The sequence below is a fragment of the Trifolium pratense genome, linkage group LG3, assembly GCF_020283565.1.
Source record: "Trifolium pratense cultivar HEN17-A07 linkage group LG3, ARS_RC_1.1, whole genome shotgun sequence".
Classification (NCBI taxonomy): domain Eukaryota; kingdom Viridiplantae; phylum Streptophyta; class Magnoliopsida; order Fabales; family Fabaceae; genus Trifolium; species Trifolium pratense.
This window is the reverse complement of record NC_060061.1, coordinates 35,872,996-35,884,076: the sequence shown is the minus strand read 5'-3', so window position 1 is coordinate 35,884,076 and position 11,081 is coordinate 35,872,996. Positions and strand designations below refer to the sequence as shown.

Sequence of the window (11,081 nt, the reverse complement as noted above, 5' to 3'; positions counted from 1 at the left end):
TCTTTATTAAACCTCTCGACGAAATTGCGGAGAGTTTCTTCCTCGGCTTGGTATATGGCCTCCAAGGCGTGCACAGTTTTTGGGTGCTTGCGGGAAGCAATGAAGTGTCTACAGAACTGGTCTGTAAGGTCCTTCCACGAGTCGGTGGATTGAGGGGGCAGGCTTTGGTACCATGCCATCGCTCCCTTCCTCAGCGTGGTCGGGAAAAGTCTGCACCTGATGGCACCGCTAATATTCCTGAAATTCAGGTTAGCGTTGACATTAGCTATGTGATCGTCGGGGTCGGTTAAACCATCGTACGCGGGGAGCGTAGGAGGTCTCTCGAAGCCCTTTGGAATACGCTTCCTCAGAATGTTTGTGGAAAGAGGGCATCGGGGATCGCCCTCGTCGCTTCCGTTGGGAGAATGGTCCTCGGAAGACCGGGGAGAATAATCGCCGGGCATCGGCGTCGGACTACGAGATTTGTAGTTGCGGGGATGGTAGCTGCTCGACGCGCCTTGCTTGGACATCTGCGCCAACCCTTGAGGTGAATGGCGGCGCGGGGCTTCGTGCTTTCCTTTCTTGCCCGGAGGGGACCTACCCTCGCGATGAGGAGGAGTACGATCTTTCTTCCGAGGAGTAACTTCGACCCTCTCTAGGTCGGGGCGTCGATGTTTGACGGCCGCCGGACGGGGAGGGGAAGGATCAGCCTGGTGTCTCCGCGGGGGAGAGTTGGTCTTTCTGCGGCGCCGGCTCCTTTCCAGCGCGGCGATTATTTCGCTTTGTTCGTCTAATTGACGGCCTTGAGCCTGCATGGCCTCCGTTGTTTGCTTCAGAGCAGCGATCAAGGCCGTGATCTCGGAATTGGCCAAGGTGGCGGGCTGTCCAGCGTTGTTTGCCGGAGTTTCTTGCTTGAATTGCGGGCGTTTGCCCATTCGACGATCGGTTAGGACCTCGACGTCTTCTTCATCGGACGAGAGTGAGGTTTCTCGTCCGTCGCGGGGGTCGGTTTCTGGACCGCGTGCTACGGTGGTATCGTCACGCACCGGTGATAGAACAGCGTTATGTTGCGGCGGCGGAGAGGGTGGAACGTTGAGCACGTTCTCGTCGCCGGAATTGGTGTTGAGTTGCTGTGATGAACTAGCCATAATGAAGTTGTTGAAGAACGGAATCGGTTTTGATCTTTAGAGTCTTGATTGAAGACAAAAGAAGGGGAAGAACTCAGTCCCCACAGATGGCGCCACTGATCTAACCTGTTGATCAGAAAGGTTGAGGCCGGTCCGTTGAGCAAGCTTCCACACCGAAGGGGGGGTTGTACCTGCAGGTGCTCTGATGCCTAAGTCAGCAAAGAAGACAAGAGATACAAAGAAGAGAGAGAAAGAAAGTGTAGAATGGTTTAGAATACCTGGCTCTCCTGTCTAGGAGAGCTTATATAGTGCCCCCAGCGCTGGGCCAAAGGTTGATCTATTGGGCCGGGATAACCGGCCCAATAGACTCAACTGCCAAGATAGTCCCTGTATCGTAGGGGAAGGCCGTTATTTGCCTCTATCTTGGTTGGAGCCGTTCCGCTATTCGCGGGTAAGGGATAAGCTCCATGACAGCTGTGGTTGGATAAAGGAGCACGTGCTAAACGTGCTTGCTTAGCTGTTAAGCTACGGTGGAATGGATCAACATGCATGGATATATGAGCACGTGTTTAACGTGCCGCTTACCCATTATGTCGAGCAGGGCACGTCATTGGCTGACGTGTCGGGGAGGTCTCCCCTTAGTGGGCTGTGCCCCAAATGTCGGGCAGAAGGGATTGGGCCAGCCCTTGGCCCAGTCCAGAACAATCATAAAGGTAGGTTTTTTTTAATGGATCTTATTATAAAGGTAGCTGATTGAAACAAAGATACAATTTAACCCAAGAAAAAAAAAGTTCAAAATGGCTCAAACTTAAAAATTATATGATGTTTTTGAATCTTTTAAGAAAATCACTCGAATCAACTAACATCTGTCAACAAAACATTTAAAATAAAAAGCAGGAGAAAAAACTTAATAATTGTGAGGTGTAGGTAGTAAGCAATTCAGATACAAAGCCCAGTCCAATCATAGACAACAACAAAAAACGGATATTCTACACGTAGAGATTAATTTTGAATTCCATGTGACTGAAATATGCAGCAAATTATCATTTAAAATTTTAATTGTCCTATATTCAAAGTTAAGTTTGAACGTTCTTTTTATTTTATTTTTTTATCAAATAGTTTGTCTATTAGAAATTTCATTTTTAAGTAAATAAATAAAAGTGTTCGGAACTCGAATCATAATTCTTATATACACAATACGATATCCCTATCAATTGAGTTAAATTTACAAAAAATATTTTTTATGATTTTGAAGTATTTTAAGTTTGAATATGAGCTTAAGATAAAAGAGACTATTCAAATGAAAATATTATTTTAAATTCACTTTATGACTGTAAAGTAGTTTTGTTCGAAGACAAGCAAATTTAATCGAGTGATGAGTTAGCTCAACTCGATCTTATGCTAGTCCTCATATTTTTGAATATTGTCCACTTTATCTTATTACTATTGGGATGAATGAAATGCATTAAGTTTTTTTTGTGTAAAAAAAAATGAAAATTAATAATAATAATAATATATTAATTAATAATTTTTTTTTTTACATAATTAATATTTTATTGTTATTACTACTATTATACTAGTAGTTTTTTTGGTAAGACCTACTATTATAGTAGTTGTTGCCGGGAGAAAGTTTTACCTGGGCGCAACAATTTATGTACAACTTTTAGGCACTCACACATCAATAAAAAAAATTAAATGAAATATATATATATATATATATATATATATATATATATGGGCTGCTAATTTAGACCCAGTTGGGTCTAAATTAGCAAGGTGCACCTTTTGAGTTGGACAAAAATACCCATTTTTTAATTTTTTGGAAGAATAGAGCAACAGGGGCATTTCTGTAATTTTATGCAACAGTACACGCGCCCCCACTTCTTTTTCCCCCCCCAGGACACGTGGCAGCTTCTCATTTGACAAAATTCACGCGCGTGCATCACACGCGCCGACAGGCGCGCGTGGGGGTGAAGGCTGACGCGGAGAGAGAAACCTTTTTGAAAAAGGCAGCCACGTGTCACGCTATTATTGGGTCTGCGTGATTTTTTTCATTTTATACTTTAAACTCGATTATTTCGTCGTAAATTAATTTTTTATTTTTTATTTTTTATACCAAAATTCATAATTTTTTTTTCTCTACAAATAGAGACTTGGTTCGTTTGATTTGGACACCGAAAAAAAACGCAATTTTTCACTACTTTAAACTCGATTATTTCGTCGTAAATTAATTTTTTATTTTTTATTTTTTATACCAAAATTCATAATTTTTTTTTCTCTACAAATAGAGACTTGGTTCGTTTGATTTGGACACAGAAAAAAAAACCCAATTTTTCACTACCTTAATCTCATCAAATAACTAATAATCAACTTACTGAAACCATTTTACCAGGAAAATGGTTTCAGATTACAACTCTCTGAAACCATTCTACCAGATAAATGGTTTCAGAAGCAAACACAATTAATAAATTACTCACTGAAACCATTCTACCAGTAAAATGGTTTCAGAATACAACTATGTGCAACCATTCTACAAGCTAAATGGTTTCAGAAGCAAATAACTAATAATCAACTTACTGAAACCATTCTACCAGCAAAATGGTTTCAGATTACAACTCTCTGAAACCATTGTACCAGATAAATGGTTTCAGAAGCAAACACAATTAATAAATTACTCACTGAAACCATTCTACCAGTAAAATGGTTTCAGAATACAACTATGTGCAACCATTCTACAAGCTAAATGGTTTCAGAAGCAAATAACTAATAATCAACTTACTGAAACCATTCTACCAGCAAAATGGTTTCAGATTACAACTCTCTGAAACCATTCTACCAGATAAATGGTTTCAGAAGCAAACACAATTAATAAATTACTCACTGAAACCATTCTACCAGTAAAATGGTTTCAGAATACAACTATGTGCAACCATTCTACAAGCTAAATGGTTTCAGAAGCAAATAACTAGTAATCAACTTACTGAAACCATTCTACCAGCAAAATGGTTTCAGATTACAACTCTCTGAAACCATTCTACCATATAAATGGTTTCAGAAGGATTTCGGTGTCCAAATCAAACGAACCAAGTCTCTATTTGTAGGGAAAAAAAAATTATGAATTTTGGTATAAAAAATAAAAAATAAAAAATTAATTTACGACGAAATAATCGAGTTTAAAGTAGTGAAAAATTGCGTTTTTTTTTCGGTGTCCAAATCAAACGAACCAAGTCTCTATTTGTAGAGAAAAAAAAATTATGAATTTTGGTATAAAAAATAAAAAATAAAAAATTAATTTACGATGAAATAATCGAGTTTAAAGTATAAAATGAAAAAAATCACGCAGACCCATTCATATGCTGACACGTGACTGCCTTTTTCAAAAGCAAAATTTTCTCTCTCCAGCTTATAATCTAGTGTGTCGCAGACAGGATGATCTGATAGATCAGGATGATCTGGGCTGTCGGATTGATCAGACAGTCTTAATGAGATCACATCTTGGCTGTCTGATGGAAATCAACGGTCTGTAACCATGGTCCTTCCGTACGCGCGCGACACTGGATCCACGTCTATTAATTGTTTAAGAAGGTGGGGCGCGTGTTGTTATTTTTTTTTTTATGTAAAATTACAGAAATGCCTCTGTTGCTCTATTCTTTCAAAAATTAAAAGAATGGGTATTTTGGTCCAATTGAAAAGGTGCACCTTGCTAACTTAGACCTAACTAGGGTCTAAGTTAGAAAACCCCTATATATATATATATATATATATATATATATATATATATATATATATATATATATATATTTTATGCAAAAATGGAGAGCATGACATCATAATAAGTCATCGACATCTCAACTATGTTGGCACCTCAATGCACTACAACTCCTCTACTATCTCACCAAAAGTATTATTAAAATGAAAAACAAAAGAAAGGTCGGGGCATAAACCAAACCCACCAAAACAAGATTAGCAAAAACGAAAATTAGGCAAACCAACTCTATCTCTAAAAAAATGAAAAATATATTTGTCACATCAATTAATATCAATTCAACTATTTTCTGTTTAATTTTATTCACTTGTTGTTAGTGTGCCTAACAAATAATCATTTGCCCATACAAGTATTTCTCTATTGCAGGTAGTTGGTCTTTTATTTTATAATTTATTTTTATTTGCAAAAATGGTAGTTCGTTTATTAATTAATTTTTTAATAATAATTAGGTTGGATTTGATTTTGACACTACGGTATCACGCAAAAGAAAACGAAGTGATGCAAAAAATCCTACATGTCAAAAAATGATTGGCTACTGTCACGTGGCAAGTAATATCATTGGTTGAAACAGGTCGAACAGCAAAGCGTAAGTGTTGTATCACATTTTTCACTCTTCTCTTTCAACAGAAACGAGTTATCTATTTAGATCTCAAAACTCAAACCCAATTTTCATTACACAGAAAAAGAGTTAGGGTTTGGAAAATTCACAAACAGTGAAACAGAAACTAACAGCAATGGTTGAACGTAAGAATATCCCTATGGCTATGGGGCTATTTGCGATGCTCGTTTTCTTCATTGCTTCTTCTTCCTTTGTTCATGCTTCTGATGAAGCTGACGATGCGGTAATTGAAACTTCTTCTTCGATTTTTTGTTCATTTGTTATGGATCTATGAATCTCTGATTTGTGAATTTTCTGTGTAGATCTTTTATGAATCGTTCGATGAGGATTTTGATAGCCGTTGGATTGTATCTGAAAAGGAAGAATACAATGGTAAGTAGATTCTATATTCTATCACTGCGCGATTCGATTTTGTATATCTTCTGTTTGAAGTAGTTTAATTGCTGTTAACTGTGTTTTAGATTGTTGTTTACTTTAGATTTTTGGTTTCTGCTTATACAAGTAGTATAGTTTTGTTTTTGAGAAATTTCAATTATGAATGAGTTCTACAGTTGGATTCAAGTAAAACTTAATCTGGATTATCGATTAATGTTTGATGTGTGCTATGGATTGAAAACGTTCATAAGTTAGATCAAGTTATTCTGAATTTCATGCAAATTAAAACGAACTAATTGTTATTTTAGTGATTTGTTTTGTATTTTTTGCATATTTAGATTAATTAATTCTAAATAATATGGTGTTAGTGTGCTACACTTCCAAGTGATCATACAAGTATATAATACTATTGCAGACTAGATTTGGATTTCACTTTGATTTCCTTTTGGGTCCCAATTATAAAAACTGATGAGAATCTTTGAAATTTCTAAAAATATAAGAATGATGTATGTGGCAATGTTGAGGGGTTTTTGGCAATATGTTATTGAATATTTAATGGCCGTACATCAATTATTATTGTTGTACAGATAAATATTAAGGATGAAAGTATAGTGAATTAGTTGTCAATGTATTATTAATTAATGAAATAAAATAGAAACTAAGACTGATAGTTTTATAATCCAACCATGCTTTTATGTTATATATGTTCTTCATTCTGGGACTGAAGCAATGAAGTAGTATATTTTTAGTTCTTTTAGACAGTACAATAAAGCTTGGAGGTTTAAGTCTGGCACCTAGCAAACTTTGCAGAACCGAATCTGTTCCTCTATTATATGCTTAATATATGTATAATTATTGTCCAACGAATTTTGATGTATATTCTAATTTGTTTTTTGGGGTTTCAGGTGTCTGGAAGCATTCAAAGAGTGAAGGGCATGATGATTTTGGACTTCTTGTTAGTGAACCAGCTAGGAAGTATGCTATAGTTAAGGAGCTTGATGCGCCTGTCAATCTTAAGGAAGGAACAGTTGTTCTTCAGTTTGAGACTCGCCTTCAGAGTGGCCTTGAATGTGGTGGTGCTTATATTAAATATCTTCAACCCCAGGAGAGTGGTTGGAAGCCCAAGGGATTTGACAATGAATCTCCTTACTCAATCATGTTTGGTCCAGATAAGTGTGGAGCAACAAACAAGGTGCACTTCATCTTCAGGCATAAGAATCCAAACACTGGGAAGTATGTTGAACACCATCTTAAGTTCCCCCCTTCTGTCCCATCTGACAAACTATCTCACGTGTACACTGCTATTCTAAATGATGATAATGAGGTGAGAATTTTAATCGACGGAGAGGAGAAGAAAAAGGGAAATTTCTTATCTTCTGAAGATTTTGAGCCTTCCCTTATCCCTTCCAAGACAATCCCAGATCCTGATGACAAGAAACCGGAAGACTGGGACGAGAGAGCCAAAATTCCAGACCCAGAAGCTGTCAAGCCAGAGGACTGGGATGAGGATGCACCCTTGGAAATTATAGATGAAGAAGCCGAGAAACCTGAAGGATGGTTGGATGACGAGCCAGAGGAAATAGATGACCCAGAGGCAACAAAACCTGAAGATTGGGATGATGAGGAGGATGGTTTATGGGAAGCTCCCAAAATTGAAAATCCAAAGTGTGAATCAGCCCCTGGTTGTGGTGAGTGGAAGAGACCAACAAAGAGGAACCCAGCTTATAAGGGAAAATGGAGTGCCCCCTATATTGATAACCCAGCTTATAAGGGTATATGGAAGCCTCAGGAGATTCCAAACCCAGAGTACTTTGAACTTGAGAAACCCGACTTTGAGCCTATCGCTGCTATTGGCATTGAAATTTGGACAATGCAAGACGGCATTCTATTTGACAATGTTCTGATCGCCAAAGATGATAAGATTGCAGAGTCCTATCGTGAAACTACATGGAAACCCAAGTTTAACATTGAGAAAGAGAAACAAAAGGCTGAAGAGGAGAAGGCGGCAGCTGAGTTAGAGGGTATTGCCGGATACCAGGTAATTAAATAACTTTGCAGTTTATGTATCTAACTTCCTATACTCGCTTACATCTTTAAGCCTTCATCTTATTTCTTATGCATCTTGTTGATTTTTTTACCTTGCAGAAGAAGGCATTTGACCTCTTGTACAAGATCGCAGACATTCCCTTCTTGAGTGGCCAGAAAGATAAGATTATTGTAAGTACCAAAGCTTTAAATTTTAAACTTACATTTTCCTCCTCTTTTGGTACCCATTATGATTCAATTTACTGGAATATGACCTATACTTTATGCTTCTCTGCAGGAAATCATTAAAAAGGGAGAGGAGCAACCAAATCTGACTATTGGAATTATCGCTTCCGTTGTGATTGTCTTCCTGACAATTCTCTTCAGGCTACTCTTCGGTGGAAAGAAACCTGTAAGTAGTGAAACATTTTTCATGTTCATTCATATAAATATCATGGATGCGTTTTTCATTCACATTCGTGCTCATAATCAACTCTCTTCTTCTGCAGGCTAAGGTGGAGCCAAAGGTGGAGAAGAAGACCAACACTGAAACTTCCAGTAGCCAAGCTGCTGGAGAGAATGAAGACAACAAAGAAAAGGAGGAAACAGCCAATCCTCCACGTAGAAGGCCAAAGAGAGACAATTGAAATGATTGAAACTTATAGGGGCTGCCCATTAAGTATCATCATGAGTGGTTAATTTTGGGCTTAGTTGGAATTTAGGTGCACTTTGTTTTCATTTTTCTTTTTTGTTTCTTCGAAAGATTATACTAAGGAGTATATTTGTTCTCCTTGTTGGAGACTGAGTGTTTGACTAATTGTAGTGTACAATTATTTTTTGTCATCTTTTTTAGTAATGAATTATGTTTTTCACATAGATAGTACTTAGTTTCTTGCTTCCTTAATGGTCCCAATTTATTTCTCTTTATTTCTAGCTGATCTCTAGCCTGTTTTCTTCATAGTGGATTTCCCTTTTTGGTATATTCTTCCCCGTGGGATTTAGTACTTTTTTAACAAAAATAAAATAAAATGAAAATCCTAGTCAAAAGTGCAATAATAATGATGATAATTTTATACTACTATTCCTCTGGCATTATTACATGGCAACCGAAAGATTAGCAGCTAGATTTGGAATTTGTCACTGCTTTTGCATCTGCTTGAACCCAGCAGTGTTAAAAAAATTGGTAAAACTCCTTCCGTGACGGATGACAAAAACATTTGGCGAGTATGTTGACAAATGCATTCCAACTCGTACTAACCTCCATCACAGAGGTGTTAATTGTACGACTTTATGTGTGTTATGCAACGAGCATGTAGAGGACAGCCGTCATATTTTCTTTGACTGTCTGAGCAACAGTTGCTCAGAAACATATGGAGCATGTGCAATTTTAACCATGTAATTACAGCAGGTCTGCAACATTATGTAGGTGATACTTAGCTGATTTTTGCACTTTTACAGCAGCTGGATATGATCCATAATTGAAACTTGGGGTTAATACCCTTTCCATCCTAATAAAAAAACCCTTTGAAAAAATATTTGTCTGTAAATATAATTACCTATATTGTGTATTCACTATTTTTTCTCCAAAATATATTTCATATGAATATTATTCCTATCTTCTAATTAAACTTATACTCATTATTATTGGGTATTGGCGTTCAGTTTTCCTACATTTTTTGTTGCTCTTGAAATGAATAATAATTTGTAGATCTTATTCTTTGATTTTGCTCTTGAAATGAACAATAATTTGTAGATCTTATTATTCTTTGATTTTCACGCTTAGTTATATTGGCATGCTTTGGTGTTAGTTCTTTGTGACTTTGAATTGAATTTCTCTTGTTTTTGTATATGTTTCATAGATTTTGAATAAAGGTGAAATTCAGGGGTTTGTTGCAAATCTAAAGTTGCAAATCTAGGTTTGTTGCAAATTTGGAAATGTTGAAGTTGTAAATCTGAATTTTTTTAAAGTTTTTTTTTGATGAATTTATGAATGAAGATGAAGAACAATGTAGCAAAGAAGATGAAGGAAAAAAGGAAAAATTTAGTTGGTGATGGTGGAATGTAAAATCCAACAGTTTTGTTTTTTACGGCAAGATCAAACGGTTAAAATTAAAAAAAAAAATTGAGATCTATGGTGGACAACATATAATATTGGTTCACCTTATACATTTAGTGTTAAAAACTAATGGAAAGAATCATTTTATCTGACGAATATAAATTAAGGGACCTAAACAAAATGTTTATTAATTAAGGGACAAAAATAAAACCTGAAAATTAGTTAACGGACAAAAAACAGTAGTTAAGCCAATTTTTAACCATGATAATTACAAAACTACAAACTATAATTTAATTGATCAATCTCTATAATAAATATTTTATGTGAGATTAATACACCTAAGGGCAGAGTTCCCTACGGGCTTGGGAGGATCATGGTCGGTCCCAAAAAGTGAGTTGAAATTGAATTTTTCTATCATTTCTCACATTAATAAGTGCTCACACTTGATACACACAACACGCACGCAAGCGCGCGCACATATGACCTATAAAAATATTAAACTCCGTCATCTCATGGTCTACCCAATATTTTGTTCCAACTCAGCGAACACACCAACTATCAATATTAATAAAACAATCACTTATGTCTTTTCCAATATGTAATCATACCCCTAACAACCACTCAACAAACTCAGTTAACCTTCACAACAGCAGCAACCTTATACTTCCTTGAATTTTTTCCATTTATTTATTTATTTTGAACAAAAGTAAATTGTTCCCTCCCGTTATACTATACTGACTGCATCAGGCCTTTAATAATCTTCATAGTTGCAATCTAATTCGGAGTCTGGGATACATCATGTCACGTAATGACACCAATGATAATGATCATATCCATTGTAACCCCTGAACAATATCACCAATCCAACTAATAATCTGCAGTTAAACAAATTAATTTCAATGTGTAATGTTTATAACAAAGTGAAGCGAAACAGTAAGCTTAGTTGACAGGGAAAAGGTAACATACAAAAATAGGGAAATAATAATATTACTGATGAGAAAGGGTCTTAGTCTTACCCAACAATCAACAAAATTAGAGATATAATCACTAAAACGTACCAGTAAGCTTGATATTTTGCCAATAGTCGAACACCAACATTAACATGTTGCTGATCCAACTTTTCAAAGAAGAGAG

General features: G+C 36.4%; 1 protein-coding gene across 1 annotated transcript; it reads left to right on the top strand.

The window, feature by feature from the left end:
* The first annotated feature begins 5,257 nt into the window (after window positions 1-5,257).
* LOC123917956 (calnexin homolog) lies at window positions 5,258-8,767 on the top strand. The gene is made up of 6 exons (XM_045969871.1): window positions 5,258-5,714; window positions 5,794-5,863; window positions 6,772-7,904; window positions 8,012-8,083; window positions 8,190-8,303; window positions 8,401-8,767. The coding sequence occupies exons 1-6, from the start codon at window positions 5,607-5,609 to the stop codon at window positions 8,536-8,538; spliced, it is 1,635 nt and encodes a 544-aa protein (XP_045825827.1). The 5' UTR covers window positions 5,258-5,606; the 3' UTR covers window positions 8,539-8,767.
* The last annotated feature ends 2,314 nt before the right edge of the window (window positions 8,768-11,081 follow it).

Coding starts and splice junctions, on each gene's coding strand:
- LOC123917956 (XM_045969871.1), top strand. CDS start 5,607: ATGGTTGAACGTAAGAATATCCCTATGGCTATGGGGCTATTTGCGATG. Junction 5,864..6,771: donor TGAAAAGGAAGAATACAATG/GTAAGTAGATTC, acceptor TTGGGGTTTCAG/GTGTCTGGAAGCATTCAAAG. Junction 7,905..8,011: donor AGGGTATTGCCGGATACCAG/GTAATTAAATAA, acceptor TTTACCTTGCAG/AAGAAGGCATTTGACCTCTT.